The sequence below is a fragment of the Gossypium arboreum genome, chromosome 2 (genome assembly GCF_025698485.1).
Source record: "Gossypium arboreum isolate Shixiya-1 chromosome 2, ASM2569848v2, whole genome shotgun sequence".
In the NCBI taxonomy this organism is placed as follows: domain Eukaryota; kingdom Viridiplantae; phylum Streptophyta; class Magnoliopsida; order Malvales; family Malvaceae; genus Gossypium; species Gossypium arboreum.
Genome location: NC_069071.1, coordinates 108980526 through 108996397, shown reverse-complemented (window position 1 = coordinate 108996397; position 15872 = coordinate 108980526). Strand labels below are relative to the sequence as shown.

The 15872-nt window shown below is 28.9% G+C and overlaps 2 protein-coding genes across 2 annotated transcripts; one reads left to right on the top strand and one right to left on the bottom strand.

Annotated features, from left to right (window-relative positions):
• The first annotated feature begins 2914 nt into the window (after positions 1-2914).
• LOC108466267 (homeobox-leucine zipper protein HAT14-like) lies at positions 2915-4133 on the top strand. Its single transcript, XM_017766604.2, has 4 exons — positions 2915-3211; positions 3326-3645; positions 3734-3813; positions 3911-4133. The coding sequence occupies exons 1-4, from the start codon at positions 2980-2982 to the stop codon at positions 4131-4133; spliced, it is 855 nt and encodes a 284-aa protein (XP_017622093.1). The 5' UTR covers positions 2915-2979.
• A 7942-nt stretch (positions 4134-12075) lies between these two features.
• On the bottom strand, positions 12076-14803 carry LOC108461488 (protein trichome birefringence). Its single transcript, XM_017761346.2, has 5 exons — positions 13675-14803; positions 13342-13534; positions 13051-13244; positions 12802-12960; positions 12076-12674 (listed from the first exon to the last, which is right to left on the bottom strand). Exons 1-5 carry the CDS (start codon positions 14628-14630, stop codon positions 12308-12310), a joined length of 1869 nt encoding a protein of 622 aa, XP_017616835.1. The 5' UTR covers positions 14631-14803; the 3' UTR covers positions 12076-12307.
• Between the last annotated feature and the right edge of the window lie 1069 nt (positions 14804-15872).

The window sequence follows — 15872 nt, the reverse complement described above, 5'->3', positions numbered from 1 at the left end:
CAATTATTCAACTTTTTCATTTTTGTCATCAGTCATTAAATTACTAACGAAAAGATAACTTGGTACATTTTAAAATTGACATAATAACAATTTTAACCCTCAACATTTATACATCGAATCAATTTAATCTTGATTTTAAAAAAATTAGCCATCAAGATTTACACATTGTGCATAATTTTTTGCTAAAAACTAAGTTAATTTTAACCTAGTCTTAAATCCTACACCAATTCTTCTTCATAAAATAATTTGGAAACCGAAATTCAAAAAAAAAAAAAGTCATATAGTTATTTTTCTTAAAGCACATATAACCTATTTTAGCTCAAACTAATCGAATAATAATATCAATATTAACATAGTAAACTAACCTTAGAGCAATTGGCAACACATCAGTGTCAATCCAATAAGAAATCAAAACAATGAAGATTAGACGGCAAAAGAAAGAAAGGGAAAATTGGTGATTGGGTACTTATGATTCTAAGTGGTTTCTTCTCTTGTTTGTTGGTGTCTCACTAAGAAAGATACATGCAAATGATTTTTCATTTCGATACAATATAAAAAATAGGGGATAGATGTAACATAGTTCGAACCAATATCAAATGGACCTCTTACTTTTCAGGCAGGTTTTCAAGTTGAGTCCCAACCTAGTAATGTAAAAGTCTAATTTAAGATAAGATTTAGATTTAGAAAAAAAAAAATTCCCACTCATTGGATACCCAATCTGTGTGACATTGGCCCTTGGTTTTCATTATTGTTCTTATTGTTATACATATATTATGTTTACTACTTTCTTTGGAATAGTGAAAGATGGTCTCCTTGTCTGCTTGGATTGAGAAAATAATAAATAGTATTTGCTTTTTGGGGTCAAAATCTCACTAACAAATTAATCAATGCTTTCCCTTTACATAACATTATTTGTAGTAAAAGAATTTTATTTTTTAAAATGGAGAGAATTATTTACACAATGTAAAAATTAAAGTAATTTTATAAATTTTCGTAATTATTCATATTATTAATATTTTAGTGATACAACTAATAAATTTATCAATATAATTGTGCTTGTCATGCATGTAAATTTTGAACTAATTTGATATCTCTATCATATCGATCTAAAATACTTTATACATTAATATATATTCAACGGATGAATTTTTTTACATAAAACAAATAGTTAATAGTTTTAAATTTACATCAAATTTGACGTATAATCTAAATAAATAGACCATAAAATATAATGGTTAAATCTTTAAAATATCAATAATAAAAATAATTACGAAAGTGTGTAAAACTATAATTTTTATATTGTGTAAATAGATCTCTCTTAATGTATATATAAATTAAGATATGTAATAAACTAAAATTTATAAATAAATTATATGCATTTTGTAATAAAAGAAACCATTGGTAAGTACGTGAATCAAATGTTCAAGGCTTCTAGTCCAACGGGACCATCCCACTTAATATTTTAATTACATAATTGGAAGAAGGAAAGGATTATATGAAACAGTGACGACACGCCATCTGTATTTATTTTTTAATAATTTAATGTCACATCAATATTTTTTTCTTAAAAATCAAATTCAAATAAAATTTTAAAATTCAAGATAAAATTACTGATGTAATATTAAACTATTAAAAAATAATATATTTATTTCATATAATCTTTTTTCATTGGAAGATAAATTAAATGGCTACTCCAAACTGCAAATCTTCGATTAAATTAATTTTAAAATTATCCAAAATAAAAGAAAGCCATCATTTGAAAACCAACAAACAGTGCCATTGCCATATAATTGTGTTTGGTAAACAGCACATTTTAATCATTATATTTCTCTCCTTCTAATCATCACGACTACAATAATAACATGTATTACTAGCATTTCATTATACCTTATAGTCTCAAAAATGTCAAAATGCCCTTTTTCTAATAAATATGTTATTGAAAATAAAAGATATGATTAAAATAAACTAATATAATATATGGTCCGTGCATATAATTTTACATATTTTTAGTGACTATATAAAATTATTATGTCAATTTACTAAAATAGATTTTTTAATATTTATTTCTAAAAAACTTTTAATGAGAGTAGATGCCATAAATTCATTATAAAAATATTTTGTTTTTCTTTTTGAAGGAAATTATTTCTTTCTTATATGGAATCCAAGAATTTGAAAAATATATATATAACCGACACGCTAATTTATAAATACTTTAATACACCATATTTATTATGAAAATGATTATATGAAATTATGATTTCATGTTATTCCTATTATTTTTAATAAGAGAATGACAAATTAAATTTTTTTCTTGATATTTAGTTTTTCTCCTAAAAAATTTAAATTCAACTAAAATTATTAAAATTAAAAGAAAAATCTGATTTATCATCTTCTTATTAAAAAGTGATTGGGATGATATGAAATCACAATTTCTTACTGCTTCTCTATTTGTCATAGTTCAAAAAACGATAAAAATACTCATAAAATGGATATGTAAACCGAAGAGAAGGAGGAGAAAAAAACATGAAGAGCGAAGATGATGGAGAATTGATGATCCTATTCCCTGCCGTTGGATGAAAAACCATTTTCTCGTAATGGGATGATGCGATTAATTCAGTCATAAGTCATCTCCTTCTCTTTCGTTTTCGTTTGTCTAAAAAGTCAAACAAAAATCAAATTTCTTTGGTTTTAATTACAATAAACAAAGATTTTGCTTTATGGTTTAGAGAAACAAGAAATCCCACTTTCCTTAATGTTCTATTTTCTCGGCTCTCTATGTCTCTTTCTCGCGTATATTTATAAAGATTCACGTGCGTTTGTCAACCAGGATTTGTCGGTCAATCTCAAATCTTTACTTCCACGAAGGCAAAAAAGCAAATAAAAAGTAGTGTATATAGCAAGTGGTCGTGTCGTGTGAGTGAGTTTACATTAAACAAGATCGAATAGGGTTTTCTCTTTGCAAGGAAGAAAAAAAGTTAAATGGAGTTGGGTTTGAGCTTGGGTGGTTCCTCCAAGCCATTTTCATTTCTAGAAAAAACCCCAAAGTTGTCAAGCAATGATCATCTAGGGTTTTGCATGGGGCTCGGCAGATCACAAGAAAAAAGGGATTCTTTGGAAGCTGAAAGAAGAGGGAATGGTGGAGACAGCAAAAGGGTTTCTTCAGATCCTCATCTTCAGCTTCATCTTCGCCTTCCATGGCTTTTTGATAATCGTTAGTATTTTATTCATCCCACCATTTTATTACAACCTTCATGTTTTCTTCCTTGTTATTAATTGCTTCTTAAACCAAAAATGATATTTATTAACTTTCGTACTGTAACATTAGTGCACGAAACGGGTTTATCAAAAGGACGGGGAAGAGGGTTAGACGTGAACCGGTTACCCATGGTGGCGTTGGCGGGTGAAGCGACGGCGGGGCATTCGTCTCCGGACAGAGCGGTGTCGTCTTGTCAGTTGGATTTTTGGTTTAGAAAAGGAAACAGCAGAGGCAAGAGAGACATGGACGCTGAAACCGAAAGGGGTAGCTCAAGAGCCAGTGATGATGATGAAGATGAGAACGGTTCAAGCCGGAAGAAACTCCGGCTTTCTAAAGAACAATCGGCTTTCCTTGAAGAAAGTTTCAAAGAACACAACAACCTAAATCCCGTAAGACAAAACCAAAACATTTCTGTCATTTATTTTCCTTGTTGTAGGGTTCATGTTTTAAATATTTTTGATTGAATCTTCTTTTCAGAAACAAAAACTTGCATTGGCCAAGCAATTAAATCTTCGTCCTCGACAAGTGGAAGTTTGGTTTCAAAATAGAAGAGCAAGGTATGTCCTCATTTTCATGGTGGTTGGGTCTAATAATTGCCAAATAATAGGGTTTATTTAAAAATACTGATTTCGAACAAAAATGGTATGAAAACAGGACAAAATTAAAGCAAACGGAGTTAGATTGTGAGTATTTAAAGAGATGCTGCGAGACACTGACAGAAGAAAATAGAAGATTACACAAAGAAGTGCAAGAGTTAAGAGCTTTAAAAACCTGTCAACCATTTTACATGCAGTTACCTGCCACTACCCTTACTATGTGTCCCTCATGTGAGCGTGTCACCACCACCTCCGCCACCGATGCCAAAATCGGAATTTAACCACTGAACAAGACCGAGAGTATCGGTTTTCTCCACTGCAAACACATGTATCCACCAGTCTACTTCATGAAATCATTGGACGTGACCAGTCAAAAGATGCTATAACCTTTTGGATTTTTGGTCGTTTTTTTTTTTTTTTTACTTTGTGACTACCCTCTTGCAGTTTTCTTGGCGATAAGAAGGGTTAAAGAAAAACGAGATTTAAGTTTTTGGATAGGCTATGTTTAGAGTGGGACTTTAGGGTAAAGGTATCGAATAACTTTCGTAAGATATGCATGACGAAGATAATATATAGTTACCGTCTATGTATACTAGGTCAAGAGATGATATGAAACTTTAATTTCACGTCATTCTTATCCCTTTTTAATAAGAGCATGATAAATTAGATTTTTTCTCTTGATTTTTAATATTTTTAGTTGAATTTAAATTTTTTTATGAGGAAAAATCTAAAAATCAGAAGAAAAATTCTAATTTGTCGTGCTCCTATTGGAAAGTGATAAGGATGACGTGGAATCACATTTTATACAATCTTTTCTCGTAAACTAGATGCTTATTTTAATAAAAAAATCATATAATCCTAGATGCTTATTTAATTTATAATAATAGATTTATCTCGTTTAAAAAAATTATCTACCGCACCTTGTTTGTATATTATATCAACTTTGATTCAATATGTAATTTAAAATGGATAATTATAATTATTTGTGTATATAATAAAGCATAAAGGGATGCTATGTCAATAACTATATTAATAATTTGTAAGAATTGGATCAAATCAAAATTTCATGTATAAAATTACACATAAAATCATGTTTATGTACAGTTTTGAGATTTATCCTTAATTTTTTTAAAATTTTATTGAAACCTGTTGATATTGTGATACAACGAGGAGAGTATGGTGGGAGCTATGAAAGTCGATTCACCTAGTCGAGACAGAGAGTCGGAGGTTATAGTGAGTAGAATGAAGAGAATATGGAAGTTAAGTGTAGAAGGTAAGTTGACAGAGTACAGACTTATATGTTTGGAGAGTTGATCATTTTTTCATCGTTCTTGAAGGTATTTATAATCAGGGGTCCTGTGTAGGATGGTGTTAACGTGCTGAACTTGTCATCTAACCATCATTGCGGAACGCGTGAGATAAATGTCTAGCTGGGGCGAAGATGTCTGTGATGGGACAGATCCTGTCATTCATTCTGACTTGGCGGTACAAAACAGTTGAACTCACGTGGGGTTTGGTGACCAACGATAACACGTTTTTAACAGAAGGTTGGGGATTTAGGTCAATAGGTGGTTCTTGCTTGTCCAGGTGGCTAGAACGGGGTGACCTTCAGATTGGTCACTGTCGAGTTTGCTACTCAAGCATCCTTCTGACTTACCACATGTCCAAAAAAATTGATAAGGATTATTACTAAGATTACATAACCATTAAACTAAAAAACATCTAGAGTAAAAAACAACATCTAACTCAGAGGTAAACTATCCTTATCAAGTATATTCACCAAAGAGGATGAGTTTTGATTCATCCAATAAGTCAAGCATATCCAATAAGTATGCCCTTCATCTTCTTTTCCTCATGTAAATTATTATCCCCAAAGAGAACTTTGAACCATTCATCAATGGTAGTAACCATATCTCTTCGTATTTTGTAAGTCACTATAACACCCCTCACCCGATCTGGTAACAGATTCGAGTAAGAGATGTTACATTTAAGTACCTAATCATCTTTTGAAATCACATTCATACACTTGCTTTATAACATTTCTATTAAATATTTATAGTTCATGTTTACACTACCAAACCTAAGTACATGCCATCTCCAATGTCCTAAATTTATATATATATATATATATATATATATATATATACACACACACCAAAAAAAACTTTGTCTTGTAGCTTGGATTAGTGATGTGATCCAAGTTGAAGTAACAGTCCACGTAAAGAAGTAGTCTATGTACTTTCATTCTACTTTCTTTCACCTACACGTTTAAACAAACGCATTAAGCTATGTGAATAACTTAGTAAGTGCTCAATTGAATTCAATCTTACCATTTTATATATATACAATTTAATTATATTTTAATAATATTTATTCACACAATTTCTTTCACTAATATACTTAAACTTTTAAATCATTTTTAAAATATAAAATCATTTAAACTAACTTTATAACTTATAGTTTTCACTTAAACATATATTATTACTAATTAACTTTTACATTCACATATCAAAATCATCTCTCATTTCACAAACATAACACAAACACTTAATTCACATATATCATTAAAAATTTAATTTACATTCACTTTTAACTTTATTTTCACATATTATTACACATACACTTTTACTTTCACATTTCACTTTTGTAGCCCTTAGTGAATTTTAGAGGTTCAATAATTTCGAAACATTACAGAGATCTAGGCTAAAAACGAACTCCTACCTAGCTATAATGAAACTCTAATAACTGGAAGTCTAGAAAAATATACAGGAACTCCAATCAATACATCACATAACCCAGTACTCCTTTTCTAATCCCCTCCGAACCCCCGTATCACCAAATTGGTTCCCATCCGAACCCCCAACCCCTCTCAACTCAAAAATCATTTCATTATCATATATCATATATCATATTTCCTCTAAGATTACTAAGGCATTTATTCACATATCATTTTCATATAACATACTTGATATATCATATATATATCACTTTGTATCATATTACTTATTAACTTTGAATCACATAAATACATTCACTACATTTTTATTTCACATATTTACTTATCAAATTTATGACAAATAAATCATTTATACTATTTATAATTTAATCATTAATTTCATCAAATTCACTAATCACTAAATTATCACTTTATTATTTCTTACATTACTAACATACATTTATTTACATATAATTCACTACTAAATTCAATATTCATAACCATATATATAATTCATATTAAAATTGTACTTACTCAAACATTCAAAATAAAATAAACAAGCTTGATTTCAATTAAGTACTTACTCTATTCACTTGAACTTAACCTTTCTCTTTTCAATTCAAAGCTTTCCTTTACTTTGATCATCTTTCCTTCATCTTTTCCTCTTTCTCTCCATGCATGCATATACAAAACATAACCATTATCTTGTAACCAGCATGATCTTTTCATGATTTCATATCAAAATAACATGAAAACCTTAAGAAATATCATCAAATCGTACCTTTATCATTTACTTTCTCTTCACTTTCACAAATTTTTCATCACTTTGTTCTTTAACTAAGTAATTTTCATTGTAAAAAATATTCTCATAGCATTCTAGGACATGAAATTTGGCTATGATTTTAAACAGGGGAGAAGCCAGAAAATTTTTTGGAGGGGGCGGATGAAATTTTAATTTTTTATAGTTTATATTTTTATAATTTGTAAAGGATTAAATTAAATTTTTATAATTTTAGGGGGGTCAAAGTGCAATTTTACTTTTACTAATTTAAAATTTTTAAAAAATTTCAAAGGTTTAAAATGAAATTTTCCATTTTAGGGGAGGTCGGGGCCCATGCCAGCCCCCTGGCTACGCCCCTGATTTTAAATAAAAACTCTAAAAAAATGCATGAAAATTTTTCCTTTCTTTTCTTTCTTTCTTTCTTCCTCCCTCTGTTCTTTCCTTTCTTTCCCTTTTTATTTTTGATGTCCCAAGCTGCTGCCTTTGGGCCTTCCACATGTGTAGAAAATGCCACACTTTTCTTTTTATTTCAATTTAATCCATATTTCACCAACCAATCAAATTTCACCACATTTCAACCTTAATATCCACAAATTCTCTCGTCCTTTACATTTCAACACTTAGATATTTTAATCTCATGGTTATGTCTCCAAATATCAAGTAAAATAGGAAAAATACATTTAGATCCCTCCTCCATAAATAGGAAAATTACACTTTAGTCATTGTACTTTTTCACTTTATTCAATTTAATTTATATCTCAATTTTCTAACTTCACGTATCGATAAATATCAATATCACCTTCATAAAAAATAAAATAAAAAAATTATTCCCACCTCCTTCCTAAATGGTCCATTTACACTTTTAATTCTTCGACTTTAAAAAATTTGCAAGTAGTCGTACTAAATTTTATTATTCATAATTTCTCTCTAAATACTTAATTGACATTTAATATACTTATCATTTCTCAAAGACTAAAATTTTAGAATAAACACTAACAGCCCAATCCCATAGTAAAAGTTACATGTGCCTTTGGGCTAACACAAATTGAGCAACTTGTATCAATTTTGACTTCCCCTTAGAACTAAATTCAAGTTAGTTGCCAAAGCATTCTTGAAAGCCCTCCATAAGAAATTCTTTATTTTATTCTCAATAGGCAGTTTCTAAATTAGTTTCCACGAAATTTTAAGAGATGTAATTAAAATTTATAAATAAATAAAAAGTTAAAATTTTAATGAAATTTTTAAATAAAATTGAGGATCAATTAAAACTTTTAAAAGTTTTGTAAGATAAATGAGAATTTTCAAAATTTTAATTAAAATTTAAAATATCTCAAGAGGGTAATAAAATATTTTAAATTTTTGAGGTACCAAAGCGCCTTAGCATCCTTAACATCGTAAGAAGAAGATGGATTTCTATACAAATTATTGACAAATTAGTTGAGACTTTATATAATATATATTAGATGAATTTATCAAATCCAAAAATATATTAAGGATTTTAAATTCATTATTAAATAAGTTTCTAACAAATGTATGGATTTGAAAAATTATAATCAACGTTATATTTCTAATTAATTTACACTGTTTTTAAAATTTAAATCTAAATTCTAAAATATTGGTTCTCAAATTCTGCCTAATTGAATTGATATTGTGGGTTAAACGACACTAAACTCAACTAAAATTTTTATAATAATAGAGATAAATATTATTATTAAATCTTTAATTAAGTTTGGTATTACAAAATTAAAATTAATTCAGTCTAGAAATGATTGAAAGAAGTCAGTTTTTTATATTATTAAACTAGCTTAGAAGATGGGTTTGATTACGCCTAAAGAAAAGGGGTCATTGATAATGGATATGGGATATGACTGCCCCTTTACTCATCGTGTCTCAGTTTCTTGAAAAACAATATTTTTGTAATTTTTTAAAATATTAAATTTAATAAAGATAAAAATTAAATTTTCTTAATTTTCATAAAAAGGAAATTAAGAAAAATTAATAAAATGGGAGGGAGACCGTGGGAATTAAAAAGAGGATTTTTCATTTTCTAAAAATATTAAAAGGTCCTTTTAACAAAAATATGTAAAAAAAATTAATCACGAAAATTATACTGAATTTAAATTATTTATGAAAATAGAGTGTTTTCTACAATAGAATTGATTGAAACCAATTTGTGAGATAGCACCACCTTAAATTCTTCCTCATCATCAACCACTCATATTGTTTATCTTCAATTCTAAAATACAAAAACAAAAATTACAAAAAGGAACGAAAGTAAGATCAGATATAGTGGCAAAAAATTTTAAAATTTAATGTTGTCATTAACTCAAGAAAAAAATGTTTCAAAAATATACACAAATAAAAAATAAAAGAGATAAAATATTTAAAAACAAAAAGCTTGAGGTCACCGACACGCTGCTTACCAAAGAAAAATAATAATTGCCGACAGTAGAGTATTATTAATAGAAAATAACAAAAATATTAATTATTATAAGGTGGAAATTCTAATTTCATATTTCCTCCACAAATCTATTAAAGTACTAAGTTTTAATTGAGAATTTGAAGTAGGGTTGTATTTAAATTTATTTTTAATCAAAGCTTAACCCATAAATTGGTACTTAAATTGTGTAATTATTTTTCATTTTAGTACGTAAACATTTTTTTTATCACCCAGTGGTACTTAAACTATTCTTTTGTTACCCATTTTACATAAAAATGTTATATCCATTAAAAATTCCAACCAATAATAATCCACCACATCATATAAACTTAAAAATATTTTTTATTCTTTCATTTTCTTTTCTTTTTTACATTATTTATGTCTTTGTTTCATTTTCCTCCTGATGCTAGCGATTAATTCTATTTTTAAACTTTATTGCTTGCTTGTTTGACCTGATGAAATAAAAAAAGTTATTTCATCAATTAGAACTAGTACGTTCAGAATCGGATCAAAATGCTTGTTTGGATCAATTGGGGTATCATTCTAAAGATAGGGGTTGAACTGGTTGACATGCAAATTGATACAAGCTGATTGAACTAAGTTAAAAATAATAATTTAATTAGTTTTCTCTATTTTTAAAATATTTTTATTTTTATGAACTGGTGGCTTGATCGATTCAATATCGGTCTTATTCTAAAGAAAGGGAAAAAATAAAAACATATTTAAAAGAGAAAATACTACCTTTTGTCTTTTTTGCCACATGTCAATTTTTAATTAATTTTTTTTTAAAAATAGACTTATAGTTTAATTATCGATTGAACTACAAAAGCACCAAGTTGGGAAAAAAAAAAGTTCAGGTACCTCTTGTAACAAAAAAAAAATGCATAGTTTATGTATCAAGTTATGGATTAAGTTTCTTTTTTGAGATAGACTTAACAGTTTAACTAACACTTTGTATGTGGTACCAACTTAGAAAAAAAAATAGTTTCGATATCACTTGTGACAAAAAAATTTAGATACCAAAATAAAAAAATATAATTTAAATACCAATTTATAAGCTAAGTTTTAGATAGACTTAACGGTTTAACTCACACAGTATGTTTGTAGGCTTAAGATGTTATCATGTATTTTAAAAACTAAATAATAGTAAGGGATATATGTCAACGTCCTAAATTTATTTGTGAAATTTATTTATTTCGTCAATCAAGTATAAAATAATTATTCTTAATTACACTTAGATATATCAAATTTTATTTTATTTCCTTGAGAGTTACTACAATGTGATTTTCATGATAAAATATAAGAAAGCTACTTTCCCATATAGATCGGAAGGTTAAAAAATATTAAGACAAATAACATTGTTTTATATTAGTTTAATTATTAATTTGTTAATAAACTAAAGAAAAGAAGAAGTTATTGCCTCCTTTCTCCTTTCTACTATTTGATATTTTTATTACTTCAATAGGTTCTTTGAAAGTAATTTTTTCTCTTGATTTTATTCTTTTATATGCATATTTAATCATCTATATATTATATCGTTTGCATATTATGTTTATTTTCTATTGTTTTTTGTTCTCTTTTTTTCTAATATATTAATTGAAAATTTGATTTTATTATATTGTAATATTTATGAATTTTTATGAGCAAAAGAAAAAAAAGGTTTAAATTTAACTCTAAAAATAATTTGATCAGAACTTTTTATATGATTTATCTTTGAATTATAGTTTATTGTATGCAATTGAGAATTCTACTAGAATAATTTTTGAAAATAAACAAATGATTGATAGCCCGTTTAAAATAGAATAGATAAAACAAGTGATCAATCAAATTTCAAATCAATTATATACAAGTAAATTAAGTTTTTTTTTCAATATCCAAAGTAGATTATGTTATATTAGGATTTGAAAAAATTTAAAATTATCAATTAAATTTTAATATTAAATATTTAATCTAAATATTTGTTAAAAATAAAATTTATTATCAAAATTAAATACATGAATATTTTATCTTATAAAGATAAATTCATAAATTATCATTACATTTTTAAAAAATATTTGGTAAACCAAACATGATAATAAAACTATCAATAACTTCCAATGTATAAATATGTATAAATCCCCCCATAACCCATGCCAACTTATACATTTTAACATACTCAGAACCCACATGTTCCTGCATTAAATACTAATCGAATTAAAACTCAATTCTTGTTATTTTTTATTTTATATATTATAGATAAAAGCAAACTAATTACAACCCTCATAAAATTTGAGGCTTAGAAAAATCTTTCCATCTCAAAATCATTCTCTCTATTTTCTATTATACTGTAAAACAGTGAAGACTTACAATCATGAATCATAGAGCTTCATTTATTGGAATAATTACAATCCTCAAAGAAAATTTGAAGCTTAGAAAAATCTTTCCATCTATACTTGCTCTTTTCTTTGTTTCTACAATTTCAAAACTTCAAACCACAAAAAAAAAAAAAAATCATCTAAGTTTGTATGAACTATATATTTTACCTAGCTCTCCTTTGATGTTGCCTCATCTTGCTTTCTTTTACAAGGAGCTCCGCGTAGAGAAGCTCGTTCCACGAATCCGGTACACCCGGAAGGCACCAATGGCTGCAGTCCTGGTATTTTAAAGGTTCTTTCCTTTCATCCTCCGACAATTTTTGCTTCGGGTGTTTCCGGTAGATTGATGGGTGACCATCCTTTCGGAAATCGGTTAGTCGAGTAACGTTTAGGTAGGTAACATGCGTTTTCATCCCCTTTAGCACCGATTCTAACACCAACATCTTTGACGGATATGGCGTTAGATATTTCTCGTTCTTGATCGGATTGGTTTCGTTATCACATGCCCCTCCTGAATTCCACTGCCCTCCACTGGAAAAAGATTAAGCAACCATAAAACATTTAGAAAATGCCTGCATACTTCTCAATGTTGGTGCCAAGAGTTTAAAACAGGACTGCATACATCAAAAACAATGGCGAAAATCATTCCTTTTTATACCTGAAATGAGAAGCGGAATAGCCACGGAAGAACACCATAGTCTTCATCGGATTTACGTTGGCATCAATCCATCTAGACCATGTTGTCAATGCTTTCCGGAAAGCCTCAAGAACATTCAATTCCTCGTAAACATGACTACCTTCTTGGTAATAATCTTTCCTATAGTTTTCCAGTGTTTAATACAGGAAACATTAATAAAATCATCAATTACAATTTGGGAGAAGTTGCAATGAAATATAATCAACCAACCCTTTGGAAGTTTTCTCATGAGTCCACCAATGCCCCGTATTGAAAACAAGGACATCCGCTGATTTATATTGATCAGCGGATTTTCCAACAAGGTCAAGCCGCAACGTCTCCTTCTTCCCTCCATTTTTGTCTGGCATTTCCCATTCTCGGACCAAGAATGGGGATACGAAGAACTCTAAAGTGAAGTTATAATCCTATTTTCATCACCATAGGAAACAAATTAAGTTTCATAGAATGCCAAGTATAATATTCAACAATCAATACCATCAATAGGAAATATCAAGAACCTACTTTGAATATGAATGAATAAGAAACTTCCCCTCGAAAATAGCTTCTTCCATGAGCTTCATAAACATTTTTTGGTCTTTTAGCAGCATTTTTCAATATGCACACGAGTGATTCCCACATATTCCTATTCAGTGAGTCACCGACAAAAACAAGACGCTTCCCCCTCAATAACTCCAACATGTGACCACCATTCAATCTTCCAAAAGAAAGAGATCAATTATTAATCTTAGCTTAATGTGAAAGTAAACAAATTTCATTTGCATGTAATTCCTAAAATGCAGAATCAATAGCACATAAATTCCCTATTAAGACTAATTCAAAGACCAAAATATATACCTTGGCAAAGTGCAGCCCTTAGGCTTCCACTTCAATTTCTGGTAACTTTTATCAGGCCTTCCATTGATGATACAACTAAATTGTTCATCGATGAAGGAACAAGACCCTGGTTTGTAAAGTGGATATGAATTATCCTTCACCCATTCTCCATCAAACAAATCACATTTCATTAAAGATTCCATTAAACTCTCAATCCCCTGTTTAGCTGACATCTCTGAACCACTCCCATTGTCTTTCTTTTTCTTTGTCGGTGAAGCAGTGATGTTAGACACCACTCCTTTTTCAGCTATACTTTTCCCTCCCTTCCGTGAACTTACTTTGTCGGAAGAATCAGATTTGGCCGGAGAATTTCCAACGACGGGAGTAGTCTGATTAACCTTCAAAACATCAGAATTCCCTTTCTTCTCAACTTGGTTGCTTGTGCTAGGTGGGTTTTCATTAACATTTGGAGATGAAGCTTTGGTCTGATTTGCATGCAAAACCGAACTCTGGGTGTTATTTGTACTTGTGTTAGGAGGGGCAAAAGTTGTGTTTTCGTTGATGTTTGTGTCAGGAAGTTGCTCATGTCCTGTGTTGCCTAATTCAGTAGAACCATTGTTAGATCTGGTATGATTATTAGAACCAGAAGAAGAAGAAGAAGAAGAAGAAGAAGAAGGGGAAGTGAAGTCAGTGCTTTGTTGAGGGGAAGAAGAGGTGTTGGAAAAGAAGTAATCAAAAAGAGAAGAGAATTGAGATCTTGTAGCAGAATTAGTGGAGGATGCTGAAAAGATGTTGGTAACCCAAGGAGAAGAAGTGTTTGAAGAAGGGCAAAATGCTAAAAGAAGAGTGAAACCGACAAAGGCAAACATGAACAAAGCCACAGTTCTTCTAGTTTTGATGACTGAGAACAAGCTCTTAATGTCTGTACCGACGGTTGTTCCGCCATTGACAGGCACGTACTTGGCTATATCAGCCATGGAATGGACTGCAAATTGAAGAGAAAATTGGTGTTTGGGGGGAGAGAAAAGAAAATCTGGGTGAGGTTTAAAAGTGAAAGTGACTGTACATAAAGAGAAAGTCGTGAATGTCGAGAGAGAACTGTAAGGACACTAAGACTTGTTTGTGGGAAATAGAAGCCCTGTGAAAGTGTGAGACAAAGAAAAGTTTAAAAACAAGTAAGGGTTAAAAGGGAAAACAAAAGGGATCAGTTTCTATGGAATTAACAATTCTGCCATTACCAAGGTTTTATCCTTCAATTTTTCTTTTTTTTAAAAAAAATTCAGATAAATATAATCCAATTAATGAAAAATAATTTAATATAAAAATATAAGTTATATTATCAAAACTGAGTCTTGGAGTTAAAAACTTCAATCTCTCTTCAAATTTCTTTTATTGGATTATCGAATAATTCCTCATGAAAATAATTTGTTGTTTTTATACTCAAATTCATATCTTATTGCATTTATAATAATATCATCGTAATGTTATCTTTTAGGGTAAATATCATTGTAATGTTATCTTTTAGGGTCAGTATTATGAATTGGTTAAATTCTACTCTTACTCCTTATATTTTACAAACATTATGAATTTAGTCTATGTACTTTAATTTGATTATTTTTAATTCTTATACTTTTTGAATTATAATATTTCAGTCCTCACTAAATTGTAATTGTTAAATTCATTAAGTCGAATTTAACAAAAATACTGACTAAAACCTTATTTTTTTAAACCTTAATTTTTTAAAGTTTAATTTGGTTGTTTTTAATCCTTGTACTTTTTTACTCTCAAAATTTTTTTAAAAAAGTCGAATTTTTCTATTAACCTTTCAAAAGAGTTAAATTATTTTTTAACGAAAATATTAACTAAAATCTTAAATTTTTAAACATGGCATCTCGAATAACAATCCACATATACTTCATGCTAATTTTTTTTATGAACTTTTGAATATTAAATATTTTTATTTTTATATGTTTAAAATTTTTTTGTTGACATGAAATATAAGAAAAATAGTGAAAGTACACGTGGACTACCATGCAAGTTGGCACACTAACATCGTTTGAAAAAACTAATGTTTTAGTTGCCATTTCCATTAAAACTAGTGATTTCACTCTTTTGTAAAAGGAGGGCCACATTTAGCTCAAAAAGAAATAAAGACCAAATTGACAAAAAAAAATATATAAATATTAAAGGCTAAATTTGACATTATACAAAAAATATAC

Excerpts from the sequence above, each read along its gene's own strand:
- LOC108466267 (XM_017766604.2), top strand. The coding sequence starts at position 2,980 with ATGGAGTTGGGTTTGAGCTTGGGTGGTTCCTCCAAGCCATTTTCATTT. Across the intron at positions 3,212-3,325 it reads TCCATGGCTTTTTGATAATC|TGCACGAAACGGGTTTATCA; the intron begins GTTAGTATTTTA and ends CTGTAACATTAG. Across the intron at positions 3,814-3,910 it reads TTTCAAAATAGAAGAGCAAG|GACAAAATTAAAGCAAACGG; the intron begins GTATGTCCTCAT and ends GTATGAAAACAG.
- LOC108461488 (XM_017761346.2), bottom strand. The coding sequence starts at position 14,630 with ATGGCTGATATAGCCAAGTACGTGCCTGTCAATGGCGGAACAACCGTC. Across the intron at positions 13,245-13,341 it reads CTTATTCATTCATATTCAAA|GATTATAACTTCACTTTAGA; the intron begins GTAGGTTCTTGA and ends TGATGAAAATAG. Across the intron at positions 12,675-12,801 it reads TATTCCGCTTCTCATTTCAG|TGGAGGGCAGTGGAATTCAG; the intron begins GTATAAAAAGGA and ends ATCTTTTTCCAG.